The following is a 17,528-nucleotide window of genomic DNA, read 5'->3' as shown; positions in this document are numbered from 1 at the left end:
CTGCGTCATCATGAACGAATTTGAACCGTTGGATCAAAAGTGTTCTCTAAATGCTGACAGCATTGAAATTAAAATTAGAACATTTTCCTTCATTCGGCTTTGCTTGAGAAAGAGGTTCTCTTCTCTGGTGCTGTCGTTTTCTATTTGATGAAATCAGAAAGGGTTTAATTCTGAGTTCTTCCGTTGAGAGGAAAGCCGTTTCTTCTTTGAAATTATCATCTTCTGGGTTAAGTTTTGTTACTGGTGAGCATCTTCCTATGATCTTAATCTTGTCGTTTGATTTTGTTTTCAAGTCGTAATTTCATGTCGGTTCAATTCTTATTCATATTGCTTGTGCAGCAGATTAAAGCTTTACATTCAAGATTCTTTAGTATTGCAACCACACCCACTGACCCACTTGTTGATTGCTTGCAAATTGATGCCTGAATCCATACGCTCATTATTTACTGTTTTGTGAATCTTTTTAGGGTCAATTTGGCTTTAAATCTCACAGACCATATCAGTTCATGGTCCATTTAGTTTGATAGCCTCAGTAGGACATATATGTTGCTTTTTGATTATCTTATGTTTTTGGGAAACGAGTAGAATTTGAAATTTTTTTCCCCTTTTTTCACAACTCTTTGACGAACTTGCCATATGTACCGAATTCAGAAGTTTGTTCTTAATGAAACTTGGAGTTTTGAAAATGTTCTAATGTCATGCGGGCCTGACCTGGCCTGACCCTCTTGTGTGTTGGATTTTAAGCTAACGTGTCTATCCAAAACTGAGATATCAGCTTCCTTTCATGCAGAAGAATGGGTTTCTGGACTTTTCTGGAAGGCCTTCTGCTTTTGGCTAATGCATTCGCGATTCTAAATGAGGATCGCTTCCTAGCCCCAAGAAGGTGGACTTTGGCAGAACTGCAAGCAGGTGGAAGAAATACACTAAAAGGGCAGGTCATTGGGCTTATACATGCATGCCAGTTCATGAGACTGCCGCTTATTCTTTTGAATCTCGTCACTATCATTGTGAAACTGGTTTCTGGATGAGGTTGAAGAGGATGAAAGAAAATCAAGGTCTGTGGTAGGCCATTGATCTTTGTACATTGTGATGTTGTCAGGAAATCTCGTGCCCTCAAAACAAATGTGTGGTATAATCAGGAAACTATGTCAAAATTATGACTCCATAGCATACGAAACTGAATATAGTCTTCAAAGTGTTTGCTTACTTTCATTGCTCTTCTTTTTTGACTTTTTTGATATTATGAACATGGTTATCCAACCATTATTGTAGTTTTTTTTTCCTTTATTTATTAGAGCTGATGTTCTGTAACATGGATTTGGTAATCGGGATTAGATGCTGTTCCTTAATTAGTTTCATTGAGGATTTGCATTAGGCAGCATGTATAGTGCTGCAAGGAACAAAGTAATAGAATGGAACATGGATGCAGATGCGTCAATGAACAGAGCTCTAAAATTGAACACAAACATCAAAACTTGCATTATTGACTTAATTGCATATATTATCTAAGAACAAGCATCATCGGCATTACGCAGAATCCTATGATTGCATAAACTGCGAAAAGAAAAATCAAACTACAAACAGAGAAACCAGTCACTCAACTGGAATCATAACCTCATTAGTCCTGAAAGGCGGCAAAGTCCAAGGTGGGTTATACCTAGCCAGTAAAAACTGCCCAATAACTTTATACCCATCTTTCTCCAAGCTTTTCTTCAGCTTATCAACTTTCTCACCCACCACTTCATCTGATGCAACTCCTCCAAATTTCACCACCCCATATTTCCTCTGCCCCTCTTCTCTTATCACCACCCTCTCATCCACTGGCTTCGGTGCCTCCTCCGCCTTCTGATACTTCTCCGGCAACACAAACTGCATTGTCACCATCTTCTTCTCATCACTCTTTGTCACCACTGGAGCCGTCATGGCAATCTTCTCCCCTTCAGGTGAGGACTTTGTTATCACCGGAGCTGTCATGGCAATCTTTTCAGGCTTGGTGTTCTGCGGATTGCCTAATGCACCGATGTAATTTGCCAACACCGAAAAGCCTCCATCCTTGTTACCCTTGAATGTTGACGGGTCATATGTGACTTCTGCTACAACTGAGGGCGCATATTTGCGGATTTCATAGTCGAAGGTTGATTGAATCACTTCATATTTTGGAGTTTCAACGCTGATTTTCCCAAAAACCATACCCATGTTGATGAAACGAGTTGGGTTCCTAAAGGCTGAAGCTGCGAAGTCCTGATAATAATGGTGACCAAATTATCTAAAAGAGGTGTGTTTATACGTAAAGAAATTTCTCTTGAATGCGGATTGTTGCTCAATCTCTCTGTCTCGAGGCTATTCTCTTGACAGAAAAGAAATTAGGACATGTTACTTGTTGGAGTCGTGCTTTGCCACTTGGTTTGGCGTGTGTGGATTTTATTAAGCCACGTTCTCAACGGTGCCGCCATATTTTCGCTTGCTAAACATGCACCCCACGGTCAAAAGTTTCCAATTTACCAAGCAATGATCCCATGATCCTTCGACTCCATTTGCATTTGTTTCCTAGAAGCTACTGATGTAAATTATTAGGTGAGCGTGTGTATTGGAAGCTGAGAAAGATATTAAGTTGATGAAAACCTTAATTACTTTTACTATTTTACCAAAATTACTATATTACGAATTTTGAAAATTATAATTACCAAATATTATCTTCACGTCCTTCACGAAATGGTAAGTTTAAGGACACACACTCATATCAGCTTTACCTTCACACCCTTTGTCCAATCAATGTCAAGGCAAAGATGGGAATCAGAAAATGCATGGCGTATGGCATTCCAATCTGCTTCACACATTTGATTCAGGCGATAATCAATCATAATATGAATTCTGATACAAATGAGTGAAGGAGGCTGCTGGAAGTATCTACCACAGGAAGATCTTCTACATTGGCTACAGTTTCGTCCATCAGCTCAACTTCAGAATGAAGAAAATACAAGCAAAATCATTAGTTATCGCCGCTCATGCCTTTGGCCGACGGGTGAACTGATGCTTCCGCTTTGGTGAGCGCAACAAATTGAATTGGTGGATGGTGGCTGCTTTTAGCCAATTAAATTAAATAATTAACATAAACAAATAAGAATATGATTAAATGGAATTTAAGCATGTTTTGGAACACTGCACCACCCAAGGATTGTACTATGTTAAAGGACTATTCAACACTAACACAATGCTATCACGTGTTTGGAACGGAAAAAAAAAAAAATTGAAGGATTGCATTGCATTAACTTTTTAAAATAATGCATGAAATAGCGAATAAAACGACCCCTATAAACAATAAAGTTTCCCAAATTGATCCAAATGGTGATTTTGACACACAATCAATAAAGTAGCAAATGGATCCAAATGGTGATTTGGTAACTATCTGCGAAGTAGCAAGTAGACAACACAGTTAGTGATCATTGATTCAATATTATCATCTCTCAAACGAATAGGGCATTACAAGTGCAGCATTTTAAACGAAATAAAGAACGATTCAAGTCTTCGCCAAAAGCTTCCTCACACCGAAGCATAGGTTAATACATATTAGGTCGAATAAAAAGTAAACTAAACCAATTCATAATTTTACACATTTGATTAATGGAACATTTAAAATAATAATAATAAATTCCAGTACCAAAACATAAAAGCACTAAGACTACTAATAGCCAATGTTTTGGTTCGATTTTGGTTTGGCCCAAAACACTATCAAAGCTTCTTTGCAACAAGTGGTTTTTTAGTGAAGATGGAAATTAAGTTATTTGGAAACAATTTTTCAGGGACAACGACAACTGAGATGAGCATAAAATTAGAAGAAATAGCCATTAGAGGCGATGCTGGAGGTGGCCCGTGATGACACTTCGACGGTCAAGTTAGTGAAAGGTTGAAGGTGGTGAGAGACTTCCAAGAAACCCTAAAATAGAAGAAAAATTGAGTATTATTGTAAAATGAGTAAATTTGCTTTCTTTGCGAGACTAACTTAATCTTTTAAGATAGAGTGCCACTGAGGGCATCTTTGTACTCTTTTGAACACTTGGCAATCCGTTATTGGTTGTTCCCTCCTCAAGCACGATTTTAAGGGTAATTTGGCCACTTCTCAGATTTGAGAAAAGGAGACCACAAACCGAACTACTTGGATAATTTCTAGTAAAATCAGGTGCTCCTCAACTCCCTTGGCTCATTTGAAATGGGCATATTAGAATTGAGGATACGCTGCTAGTGAAGATTGTCACCCAGAGGAAGGAATAGTGCTATGATGACGTGTCCTGGTGATGTTGGCAAGACCGTCACTATTTTGTGGTCTAGTACACTCAGTGTAGGTGGGGATTGCGTTGTAATGATGTGACTTTGTGTTGTTTGTGAGCCTATCACTATTTTATGATCCGATGCCGACACATGGCCACTTAGATATATTGTAGGAGACATTTTCTGTTATTCTCAGATGATTTGAATAGTTGATACTGATTATTCGAGATCTTTCTATTTTCTCCTCCCCTCTTTAGCTTTCCTTCTTCATTTTCATCATTTAGAGGGTTTTTAAAGTCATGAGTCATATTCTTCACGTGTCATGCCGTTAATACCTCTTGTCTAGACATGGATGCATTTTCTATAACTCTCAGCTGATTTGGGCAACTGATACTAGCTCTTCGAGACCTTTCCATTATATCATCCTCTCTTCCATTGTCACTTCTTGAAGTCATGAGTTATCTTTTGAATTTTAGCTTGAGGTAGCATAACATATAGGGAGTTCTTCCAAGTAGGGTCAGTCTCATGGGGACCGCTGTTGAGTGTTAGAAAATGCATATTTATAAAGGAGAAAACCGTCATTTTACATTTCAAGTCTTACTAACAACCCTTACTTTTATATATTTAACCTTCTTGTGATTTAATTACATGTGTTTTATTTTAATTAAGTATTTTATGTATTTTAGGGGCATTATAGTCATTTCACAATAAAGGAGAGATCAGACGGCAAAACGGACATCACTTTTGAACTCAGGACGGTCGAAAACCTTAGGAGGAGCATAAAAGGAAAAATGACATTATTCATATGTACGGTACTATTCACGTGTACGGTACTAACTACGTTACTGTTCACATAGACGGATCGATGACGTGGCATTGACCGATGATGTGGCATTGACTGATGAGGTGTCACGATCCTGTTGGGCTAAAATTCTTATGTACTGTTGATGGTGACGTGGCAGCATATTAGTGGATGAAAAATCTCGCGTACGGTACATGCATCACACAGGATTATTTTCAACCAAACCGCGTTACTGTTCATCCGAGTCAAACCGTGTTACTGTTCATCCGCGTGGTCAAACCGTGGACTATTGACTGATGATGTGGCGCAATCCTGAGCGTCCAAACTGTTTTTAATCCGATATGGCCGTAATTTACTCCATGTATCTATAAAAATGGGGCCTCCCCCCCCTAATTTGATATCGCTGAATCCATTTTTGGACTCTATTTTCTGTAATTCCTTCTCCATCTTGTATTTTCTTCGTATTTTAATAAATTCTCATTTTGCCCCTAGTTCAATTATGAGTGGCTAATTTTCTTTCAAGCTTGGGTTGAAGGTGAAGTCTTAACATGTGTCATGGGCTTAATTTGGTAAATTTATTTTCTCTTCCCCTCTAGTTTTTGTGGATGTTTTGACTTCTCGTCGACAAATAATACTAATCTTGTCTAGTACCGCCTTGGTTTCACCGGCCCTCTAGTACAAGGTTATTATTATTTGGCACGATAAACCCTTAGCACCATATTGATTAGAGCGTGGTTCATGAGGTGTGGATTCCCCCCTCATGATTTAATTGGCATTAATAAGGAATATTTAGCCCATGATGCATGTTGATACGGATCCAGATACCCAAGTACGTTATTTCAATATAATTCTCTTCAATTTATTCTCGCCATTTCAATACCAATTTTAGAATTTATTCTCGCCATTTTAATTTAAGTTTTAGCATATTTCCAAATCATTTCCACCACAAATCCAACCACCAATTTACAAAATTAATTCTATATATAATTAAAATCCACCTCCTCGTGGGATCGACACTCGTCACCATTAGTCTATACTACAATAGATTCGTGCGCTTGTGAGTACATTAAAATTTGCACAACAACCGCCCCCAATTCTTTGGCAAAATCTCCTTATTCTCGACTACTAATATTTTTATTTTTACATATATATATATATATATATATCTATATATATTATTTTTATTTTTAAGGACTTATCTTAGATTTTCTTTCAAGGGGCTTACTTGGAAAATTTCCCTCGCTCGTTCTTAGTGGGAGCACAGAGGCTCCCCAGCCGCGCGCCCCTAGAGGCACGTTTCTCTAAAATTCAAAATTTGTCTTTCTTCTTTTCCATTCCTATGTGTGCCCTAGCTTCTAATTTGAAAAAAATAAACGTTTGCCCTTCTTTTTCCTCATTCAGCTTCTCCTTTTCCTCTTCTTTCCGCAACCATTCTTTTTTGTTTTGTCCCAGCTAACCTCCACTAATTTCTTCAAGGTGCTAAATAAAGACTATCAAATTCTTCAAATGACAATTAAAGACAACTTAGCCAAATTGCAATACCTCTTTAAATTTTTGTACCGTTTTAATTTGAGCTCTTTAAATAAGGGTTATTTAATTCATTTGAAATGAAGGAAGAAGGGAAAAAGTATAAAAGATAAGTTATGTTCCAACGTTTTTTCAGTAAGATGAAATAAATTCCAATTTTCACCAATAGATCCACTCCTTTATTTCATTAATAGGATGTCATCTTAACCATACTAATGAAAACTAATTAATAATAATAAAATTCTTTAAACAATTACACGTCAATAACAATCAACCTCTATTTATAAAGTTTTGGAGCACGATAAATACAAACACACAAAGAAAAAAAAGGTTGGTAATTCGCTCAGTTGATCTAGTTGTCATTTATTGATAATCTTTAAGAGAATAGTTAAGACATATTGCAATTTTGAAAAGTTGACCAATATCCTAAACTATACAAGGAGAATTGTAACAATAATGCTAACCATGACAAAACTTACTACAAAAATGTGTTCTTTAAATCATATGCCATGGGGTTAGTGGATAGCAATTTTAAATAACTTCTAAAGTTATCATTCAACTAATGTAGGCAATCCCTAATTCGTAAAGCACAATTTAGGATAACTAACGAGCTAAAAAAAGCTTTATTATTATAAAGAGATAATACAAGATTTCATTCAAGATTCTTATTACAAGACTGGATATTGGACTTAAAACTCTATTACTCGACGATCCAACATACTATTAGGGAATCCCTTTTATAAGCACCAAGGGAATCTCTTTTTATTGTTTACATTATTACATCTTATCTTAAATGAATCTACTTTATGACCCATCATTTTTTTATGTTACATCACACAATACATTCTTATTACTAAGAAATCTACTTTACAACTCAACACATGTAACTCAACACATGTGACTCCACACACTAGTTGCTTATTTATTGGTAACTATTCACCATCACTTTCGCTGGTGCGGCCTATTGTTGGTTCCACCTATTCTGAACTGTTATTTGGATAAATTCATGGAGGGTTTCGCCCTTGGATATAATCTTTTTTCCATTCACTAAATTTCATGTCAAATAGTTCTTCATCACTCATTGCTTCAAGTAGGGGAATATTTCGTGGTCACTATACTATATGGTTTAATTGTGGCCACTAGTCATAGTTTAACCAATTATCTAGTTCCGCAAAATGATCTTTTAAGCATTTTATCCGAGTAGATTCCCATAGATTAATATCTTGTGGTCTACCATGTCGGTTGAGCCAGTCAAGATGTCTTTCTCGTATTTCAATCTCAGTTTCCTTATCTCCATGCATATGAGCATTTTTAATCTCCTAGCGATAATAGATCTGGGGTTGATTAGACCTGTGGAGAAATGAGACTGTGAGTATTGTACATTGGCTCCGTACCGTAAACTTCTGCCAAAGTTTTCCTAACTCTAAAACAACCATGCCACATACAGTCAGTCTCATAATTTTTGTGGTCATGTTCCATAACTTGGATGAATGACGGCTTGGTTCTTCCCCAAATATCCTTCAATTGTACCATAACAATAGTACTATAAGTCAAATGATACCCATTGAGTAATTTGAGGGTAAAAATATCTTCAAAGATTGGGGCAAACATTCTATCAAACCATTTGCCTTTGTTGTATCACCGACTGGTGCGGATGAGATTAGACTTAAACAATATGGCAACAAAATACATATTTAGCCAAAGCCAAAATATGTAGCATGCCCCCAATTGGTATTCTCATCTATTATGTAATGGAACATTGGGCAAATCTTGAACACTGTTTCGTGCATCTAGTCTTGTTTAGGAAATGACTCGAATGGTCAATGACATCCTTATCCTCTGATGGTATACCTGAACTCTTACATCTTCATTAACATCCACGCTCTCTAATGAAAAGCATTGCTATTTAGATTGTTAGGGTTGTTCCAATGATCAATGACCTTCTCAAAGATTATATCTTTGATTTTCTGTGGTAAGCAAGAGATAAAGGTTGAGAGGTTGCATATGAAAGAGATTATCTTCATATGTCACCCTTTTGATAGTTTTCTACTAGTTGATGCCATTGAGAAAGCTATTATTGGTATGGAAAGTTAATCTGCCATAGATTAGATTCTCTTTAATATGCTTCAGCTCAAACTTGAATCGTGGGAGGGATTTGGACCACCATGCTAGAGGATCCAAAATTTCTCCTTTTTTTCTCTTGAGTAGTCCTTGGAGATATTTGTAATATATTTCAATTACAAATTGTGTGAGAGAAAGAAATAATTCGAACTTTTTGATGCCTTTGATTACTGTTAAGACGTCTTTCTTTAATGATGGATAATGGTGTTTGCCTTCACTAAATTGTCTCGTTTTATAGCCAGAGACTCCTGTTTCTATTGGATTTTTCAATCAATATTACACCCTAATAATGATCACTAGCATATGTTTAAAGAATAAGATGTTTATTGTCAAGTATCTTTAATGGTGGAAGTGACTGACACTTTAGTTTTTACTTATTTACTGCCTTTGTTTCTTCTGCCGACCACAGTAAATATCCATTTTTTAGATGCTTTGAGATCTGGCTTGTTAGCTTTGAAATATCTTAGATATGATCAGCTACATAATTGATAATACTAAAAAATTGCTGGATCTGCTTTTTGTTTGACAATTTGTCAAGAATTCATATATTTTTTCTGCATTATATGGCTGTAGAATAATATGTCTATCCTTTAAAAAGTAGATCCAATAAAGGAGTAAGATCTCAAAGCATATCCAGCATCCAGGGTCTCTCAAAGCTGACAAGTCAGATCTCAAAGCATCTAAAAACAAGGATTTTCACTGTGGTCGGCAAAAGTAACAAAGGCAATAAATAAGTTAAAGCTAAAGTGTCAATCATTTCTACTATTAAAGATACCTAACAATTGACACTTCATTCTTCAAATAGATGTTAATGATCATTATTAGGGTGCAATATTGATTAAAGAATCCAATAAAAACAAGAGAGTGGCTATTAATCGGGACAATTCAGTGAAGCCCACCATCGCTATCCATCTTTAAAAAATGAAATCTTAATAACCAGAACAGATAACTAACTAAACTACATCGAGTGGCCACAACCAGAACAAATAGTGCAGCCACCGCCAAATATTTCCCTACCTGAACTAATGGACGATGAAGAACTATTCGACAAGAAATTTGGTGAATAGGAATAATATTACATATATGAGCAAAACCCTACATGGAGTGATCCACATAACAGTTCAAAGTAGGCAGAAGAAGTAGTGAACCGCGCCAGCGAAAGCAATGATGAATAATTACTAATAAATAAGTGACAAGTGTGTGGAGTCACATGTGTTGAGTTGTAAATAAGTGACAAGTGTGTGGAGTTACATGTGTTGAGTTATAAAGTAGATTCCTTAGTGATAAAAATGTATTGTGTAATGTAACATAAAGAAGTGATGAGTCATAAAGTAGATTTCATTAAGATAAGATGCAATGATGTAAACAGTAAAAAGAGATTCCTTTGGTGCCTATATAAGGGACTCCCTAATAGTGTGCTGGATCATCGAGTAATAGTCTTAAATCCAGTATCCAACCTTGTAATAAGAGTTTTGGGTGAAATCTTATATTCTCTTCTATAGTAATAAAGCTTCCTTTTATCTACTTAATTATTTCCTTTTCAATATGATACTATAAATAATATAAATAAAGATATGTTTGAAAGATTGATGTATATCACTCTTGTAATCCATGTATGGTAAGTGTTTAAAAGTTAATTGGTCAGTGCATGCAATGAAAAAAAAAACATGCATTCAAATTGAAAAACATGCATGCGATCAAAATTAAGCGTTGAATTTACATCCAAATTGCTAAGGCTCGGTGCCAAATTCCGAATGCATGCATATTTTTCAATTTAAATGCATAATTCTTTTATATATTTTTTACATTGCATGCACCTGCTAATTGACCTTTCAATAATTTCCCACCATTATTTAAACTTTTAACTTTTCGACCAGTTTGAATATCGACATCTTCTTTCATTTTAGAAATGTGCCTAAAAATTTATTCTTACTCTTTATCAAATACACCCACATTTTTCTTAAATAATCATTAATAAAAATAACAAAATAGTGCATGCCTTCCAAAGAAACCACTCTGATAGGTCCCCACCTATTACTATGAACATACTCCAAAATTTCATGTCGTGAATTACAAAAATCAAACCTTTTCTTTGCTTGCTTTCCCAGAACACAATATTCACACAAAATTTCAATTTGCAAGAATTTGTATTTTTCAATTAGCTTTGCTTCACCAAAGTCAGCAAAAATTTTTTTCACTAGCATGTTCCAAATACATATGCGACAACAAAATTATTTCTGCATCTACATCTTTTTCCAAAACCTATTGATGCTGATCCAATAACTGTACTCCTTTGAAAATAGTACAAGTTATTTATTTTTGTGTTTTTCACATCGTCAGTGTACAAGCTACTACCTTTAAGAATCCATCACTTACAATGATTTTTGGATTCTAAAACTCCAAATGAGATGAGATTTTTCTTAAAGCTTTGTACATAATGAATGTCCATTAAGATTTAAATTGAGTCGTCATGATTTTTCAATTGCATTGAATACAAACATTATTATTGCTTATAAAATCAACTCCACCGTCTAACTCTTTGAAATTAGAAAATCAGCCCATGTTAGAATACATATGATAAGCACAATCTAAATTTAGAATACACTCATATGAGTAACATGTCAACGTCATGTCATGACAATCAAACTAAAATCTAATCCTTTATCATGCTCCGCTACACATGAAAAAAAAAATAACATTGTCCTTTTGTAACTTAGGACTATTCTTTTTTCAATACCCTTTCTCACAACAAAAACACATTTATCTTTGGCAGACGTCCTTTTATACTTGCTCATTTTTCTAGGTTGCAGCTTTATGAAATACCTTTTGTTGTCAATACCTCTACAATTGTATCCATGTGATCCTTTTTTTTCTAATCTCAAAGTTATACAACACAATGCATGCAACATCGGATGTGACATTATCTTTCTGTTAAAGCAAAATGATGGTAAGGTGGTCATATTCATCAGGAATGGAATTCAATAGCAATAATATTTTATACTCGTCTACAAATTTCTCATCTAACTTTAGAAAATCCGCAATATCTTGATGAATGAGTTCAAATTGTCATTCATCAGCATACCAAATGCATACATTAATCGATAGATTTTTTTTTCCATATAAAGTTTATTTTCAAAACTTTTCTTCCAATGTCTTCTATAATTTTTTCACTGATGTCTCCCTCATGATAATACTTCTAATATTTAGTCAGATATAGGCAAATAGTACCACAAGCCTATCTATTAGTGTTTATCCACTCATTGTCATCCCTCTTGTTAGACTTTTCTTTAGGGGCGATCTCTAATTTTTGCAAACATAAACATCCAACACCTCACACTACTACCTGCCAAAATTACTGGTATCATCAATTTCCCCACTTCACATTTTGCATTCTTCATAGTAGTACTTGTTTACGAAGACGACGAAGACACCTTTATAATCCTTTTTTAATTATTTAACCCAAACAAACAATGCCTATGTGTCTTTGTATAAATAATACACCATAAAAGTTTTCATAAAAGATTGAAGGAGTCAAAACAGTCCAACTTAAAATCCAAACTCCTTAGGTAATTCTAACGCGCACTAATTCATAAAACCACACTGCAGGCTCCTAATACTCCCGAGTACAAACTATTAACTCTATCGTATTCGTGAATAATACCATATACGTGAATAGTACCGTATATCCCAGATACAAACCATCGATTCTAAACCAATTGCTGCACTCTAATATCATTTGTTATGGATGAACGAATTGAACAATTATCAATGTTATGATGATTGCGACTTCTGAAGAAAAATAAATGTGATAGTAAACATATGTAAAGAAAAGATAACTCAATAATTTATGTGGTTCGGCTTAAAGCCTACATCCACGGACAAAGATTAAAAATTAATTTTACTAACAAATGCGAGTTATAAAAATGCAAATTACTCTCAAGATTCAATAACTCAGTACACCCAAATGGATCATCATAGCACTCAAGGGAATGCTCTTTTTATACTCTTGAAGAACTCACTTATAAATGCTCTAAACTCTCACAATTAGCGATGATATTGAAATGAAAAATAAGACTTCTATTTATAGAAAAAAAATTGATTGCACTATTACACCAACTTCGAGCAATTTTTTCAATTAAATTCGACGTCTAACCTTAGCAATTTGTCTTTAAATTCAATGCCTAATTTTGAATGCATACATATTTTTCAATTTGAATATATATTTTTTCATTGCATACACCAACCAATTGAAAAGTACACAAGAAATGAATTTGATCATTATATACATTTTCTCAAGCTACAAGTGAGATTCTTCATATTTTTACTTTTGTATGTCAATGACATTCTAATAACATTGAAGAGCAAAGATGAGATTGAAAAGTTTAAGTTACAACTCAATCAAGAGTTTAAGATGAAATATTTAGGGAAAAACTAAGAAAATTTCTTAACATGGAGATATGCAGGGATCAAGGTTATAACAAAGCCAACTTGAGTCAAAAGTAATATTTGAGGAAGTTACTACAATAATTTGGCATGATTAAGTCGACAAAACCTGTAAGTACCTGTTCACTTCTCATTTCATGTTTTCTACATGCAGCTAGTATAAAAGGCAGGTATACGTACAATCTTAAAATACATGTTGCAAGTTCCATATTCAAATGCAATTAATAGCTTGATGTATACAATGATGTCTACAAGGTTTGACATTTCACATGCAATAGTATAGCAAACAAGTATACGCACTTAAAAAAAAATAGCAAACTATGAAATGGACTCTGCAATACATTCAAAATACTGTAAATATTAGTTTACTACTCAAGCAAGATGATATGCTTGATCAAGGTGAACTCCTACTGTCCTACTACCAAGCATTTTCTCTTTCCTTTTGTCGTTGAAAAAAATTAGCAAACTATGAAATGGACTCTGCAATACATTCAAAATACCGTAAATCTACTCAAGCAAGATGATATGCTTGATCAAGGTGAACTCCTACTGTCCTACTACCAAGCATTTTCTCTTTCCTTTTGTCGTTGAAGCAATATTGGGAACGTTAATCTTGATTAAGCTAGTGATTTAAACAAACAACATTTAACCATCCAATATGAATTTACTTTTACTAGGGCGCCAATCAATTAGAAGTCATTACAGTATATAGTTGCATTGTCGACCACAAAGGTCGCGCACATGGCAATTACAAAAGTTATTAAAGAGGCTATTTGATTACAAAACTTGCTTAAAAACTTGAAATTAGTCCAAGAATATGTTAGCATGTATTGCAACATTCAATGTGTTATTTACTTAGTATAGAACTAAGATTATCATACACGTACAAAGCATATAAACGTATGATTTCACTTTGTGAGGAAAATTGTTGATGAAATGAAGATTCTTCTTCAACAAAATCAAGACCGTAGAGAATATCACATATATATTGACTAAGGTGATGACAGCAATCAAGTTTAAACATTATCTAAATTTAATCAATATCCTACAAGTTTCAAACAGAAAGGAAAATAAAGTTTGGAAGATGATTTTATGAGGAGTTTAATAGTATCCAAGTCAAGATGGAGAACTTTTTGGATCCTTAATGAAAAATTACTTTAAAAATAATGATTCATTAATACTCAACTCATATTTGGACAATCCTAACCGAAATAGAAAATTGTTGAAAAGTCAATTGATCGGTGTATGCAATGAAAAAAAAAACATGCATGCATTCAAAATTAGGCACTGAACTTGAAGATAAATTGCTAAGGTTTGCCAAATTTAATTGTTAAAATTGTTTAAAATTAGTGTAATAATGTAAACAATTTTCTCTATAAATAGAAGTCTTATTTTTCATTCCAATAGCATCCCAAATTATATGAGTTAAGATCATTTGTAAGTGAACTCTTCAAGATTATAGAGAAAGCATTCCCTTGAATATAAAGAAAATACATTTAGGTGTATTGAATTATTATATTTTAAGAGTAGTTCCTAATTTTATTTATAACTCTCATTTGTTAATAAAATTATCTTTCAATCTTTGTTCGTGAATGTAAGCTTTAAATAAAGCCACGTACATTATAATGTTCTCTTTTTTGTGTTAGTTTACCACCACATTTATGATTCTACAGAGTCGCAATTACCATAATTTTGAAAATTGCCCAACCCGTGCTTCAAGTGATAATAGAGCGCAATAGTAAGAATTTGATTTCCATATATTTTGTCAATCTCGTTTCATGTACATAGATTGTTTTCCCTTGCATCCATGTTTAGGAATAACAAATATCCATGGATATTGCTCAACCGCGTATAAATCCATTATTATCCATGATGGATTTATCCATGTCCATATCCAATATTTCATAGATATGTCCATATCCATATCCAATATCAAAAATTAGATATGTATATAGATTTTATCCACACAAATATAGATATTCATTAATGTCCAAAGACATTAAATTTGTATTTCTAAATTTAAAAAAATAATATCACATGTTAATAAATAAAATAAAAGTTAATTAATGATGCCTTATATTAAAAATAATTATTTTTTATTTCTTAAAATCATTAATTTTAAAAGCTAATTAAAATTATTTTTATAAAAATATTGTAATAAAAAAATTAATTAACGAATTTTTTAAAAATTTTAAAAAAAAATTACAGCATAATTCTGCCGCATAATTCCGCCGCAGGTGCCACCATCTCTTCCAACGCCGCTGCCAGAGAATCACTCATAGTCGACACATCCAAAACCAACAAATCAAAAATTCAATGATCTATCTAAAAGTGGTGTTTGATTTAGAAACTAACAAATGATGGAGGCAGATGCGCATCAAGAAGAGCGACGGCCACCACATGGCCAACCGTCGCACGTTTGCGACGTGTGTATCTTTATTCTTTTTGTGATTGCTGCTAATCGCTTCCAATAGATTTATGTAAGCTATATCAACATTGGATGAAGTTTTGCTTGCCAGATTGGAATAGTAATGATTCTGGTGATGAAACAATGTCAACGGTGAATTTTTCTAAATTTTCAAAACTTTAAATATTTTTCTATAATTTTGTTGTGAGGGTATATTTGACAATAAATATTTTAATTGAGGACAATTTTGTGTTTTCTTACTTTTAGTATTTTTACAATTGTTTGCTTATCACATTTTTTATTTATCATTTTATAAAATTAAAATTTTTTAAACTTGTGTTGGGTTAAATGGATATCGGGTAAAAATAATTATTCTGGATATAATTTTAAAATATCCAGGTTCGAAAAATTTTGAAAGGATATTATCCAATTCAATTGGATGGATATCCAATATGGAGCGACCCAATTGCCATCCGTGACCATGTTCCAATATGGTGCCACAAATACAACATAGATGAATATTACCTAACACAAAGAAAACACCATTTACATTTCATTTTGTTAAATGTGTTCTTTTTAACACTATTTTATTTTACTTATCCATCTTATGTCTCAATTGAACTTTTCTATTATAAGCCTGTAATACCCACAAAATCTAGTAAAACTTACAACACAAGAAATAAAGTAACTACTAACATATAAAAGAAATAATCATAACAAAATATTACTAGACAATTAGCAAATGGGATCAAGCATAATTAATTCATAATCAACTAAAAGCCACTTACCCAGAAGCATCCCAATGCAGAGATGTGGGGAAATATCACTGCACAAAACATAAATGAATAGCTTTACAGGGTATGTTAAAGGAAAATAAATAACACATGGGAAGTGAAAGTAAACCAATAAAACAAACAACTTCTAACACATAAAATCCCCAGTACAATCAGCTCTAACTACAGATCTGATTCCTGCGATGTCAATAAAACTAATAAATTCTAGTGCCCAAAACATAAAAGCAATAGATTAATAGTGCCAAATTAAGGTCTCAGACATCCAAGGAAGGATTAAGGCAGCATAAGCTCTCAAGCCCGGCGAAGGCGAAAGCTCTTAGGCGGCCACTGCGAATGTTTTGAGAAACAAGCCTTTAGAGTTGTCATCATTGACCGCATAAACTACAAATAACAAATTTCTTGCCCCAAAAAGAATTCTTCATTTTCAACCAAAAATCACAACTATATCCAATTTACAAAATCATAAAAAGTTTGATAAATTTGGATCTCAGCCAACAACGAGTATCTTCAATTCCTTTTAGGGAGTTGCAGATAGATAACGCAGTATAATAATAACATCATTGATCCAAAAACAAAACAAAACGAAACAAAATCAATCAATTTGATGATTAAAATATAAAAATTTGAACTTGCAGCAGATAAGTAAATAGGAGAGCACCTCAGAGAAAAATTCCCCATTACTTTCTTCACCGCCAGTAGCAATCAAAGTGCAAGGATAACAATTTTTATCATCCTCATCACCGATGCCCCCATTTTACAAAATTAAAAAAAAAAAAAAAAGGCTCACGTCTTAAAGATGGACGAAAAAGAAAATACAGCTGAGCTACGATTAATCGGCCGTGCCGTTGGAGACTTGTTATTTGTATTTATAAGAGAGAGAAACTAAACCCTAACCCCAACTCTGGAAGGATCCGCTTGGCCGGGGAGTTCGGTCTTTGGGTTGGGCTTCCGTTTGACAAAAGGGTTTAAAGCCATTGGATTACATAGCCCAGCCCAAAAAAAAGCCCACGTAGTTATGACAATTTCACAATCATAGTCACGGAGTCATGATAGAACAACTAATTAAATCAAAAAATCAATAATACATTACAACATAACGTGGCTTTAAGTACGTGGCTTCATTAGGATCTGCCAACACAATACAACTTTAAATTAATTTCCATAATTT

The 17,528-nt window shown here is 33.9% G+C and overlaps 2 protein-coding genes, 2 long non-coding RNA genes and 3 other non-coding genes across 8 annotated transcripts; 2 read left to right on the top strand and 5 right to left on the bottom strand.

The window, feature by feature from the left end:
• The first annotated feature begins 74 nt into the window (after positions 1-74).
• Positions 75-1,311, top strand: LOC102629955 (protein transport protein yos1). The gene is made up of 2 exons (XM_015531271.3): positions 75-243; positions 791-1,311. Exon 2 carries the CDS (start codon positions 795-797, stop codon positions 1,026-1,028), a length of 234 nt encoding a protein of 77 aa, XP_015386757.1. The 5' UTR covers positions 75-243; positions 791-794; the 3' UTR covers positions 1,029-1,311.
• A 144-nt stretch (positions 1,312-1,455) lies between these two features.
• On the bottom strand, positions 1,456-2,393 carry LOC112498572 (uncharacterized). The gene has a single exon (XM_025099669.2). It carries the CDS (start codon positions 2,194-2,196, stop codon positions 1,594-1,596), a length of 603 nt encoding a protein of 200 aa, XP_024955437.1. The 5' UTR covers positions 2,197-2,393; the 3' UTR covers positions 1,456-1,593.
• A 9,421-nt stretch (positions 2,394-11,814) lies between these two features.
• LOC112498573 (uncharacterized) lies at positions 11,815-17,313 on the bottom strand. 2 transcript variants are annotated; one of them, XR_003065878.2, is made up of 3 exons: positions 17,019-17,303; positions 16,355-16,392; positions 11,815-12,059 (listed from the first exon to the last, which is right to left on the bottom strand). It is a non-coding gene; the product is annotated as an uncharacterized LOC112498573 (long non-coding RNA). The 2 variants fall into 2 exon arrangements; XR_008055828.1 differs by lacking the exon at positions 11,815-12,059 and adding an exon at positions 15,147-16,091 and having other exon boundaries at positions 17,019-17,313.
• On the top strand, positions 13,462-13,751 carry LOC127903063 (uncharacterized). Its single transcript, XR_008055829.1, has 2 exons — positions 13,462-13,558; positions 13,698-13,751. It is a non-coding gene; the product is annotated as an uncharacterized LOC127903063 (long non-coding RNA).
• On the bottom strand, positions 16,611-16,734 carry LOC112498705 (small nucleolar RNA SNORD14). Its single transcript, XR_003066123.1, has one exon. It is a non-coding gene; the product is annotated as a small nucleolar RNA SNORD14 (small nucleolar RNA).
• On the bottom strand, positions 16,840-16,930 carry LOC112498699 (small nucleolar RNA snoR27). The gene has a single exon (XR_003066118.1). It is a non-coding gene; the product is annotated as a small nucleolar RNA snoR27 (small nucleolar RNA).
• LOC112498698 (small nucleolar RNA snoR26) lies at positions 17,013-17,110 on the bottom strand. Its single transcript, XR_003066117.1, has one exon. It is a non-coding gene; the product is annotated as a small nucleolar RNA snoR26 (small nucleolar RNA).
• Positions 17,314-17,528: the final 215 nt, after the last annotated feature.

Source organism: Citrus sinensis, chromosome 6 (assembly GCF_022201045.2).
Source record: "Citrus sinensis cultivar Valencia sweet orange chromosome 6, DVS_A1.0, whole genome shotgun sequence".
NCBI classification, from domain to species: Eukaryota; Viridiplantae; Streptophyta; class Magnoliopsida; order Sapindales; family Rutaceae; genus Citrus; species Citrus sinensis.
Note: the sequence above shows the minus strand (reverse complement) of the source record. Positions and strands in the feature narration are given on the sequence as shown.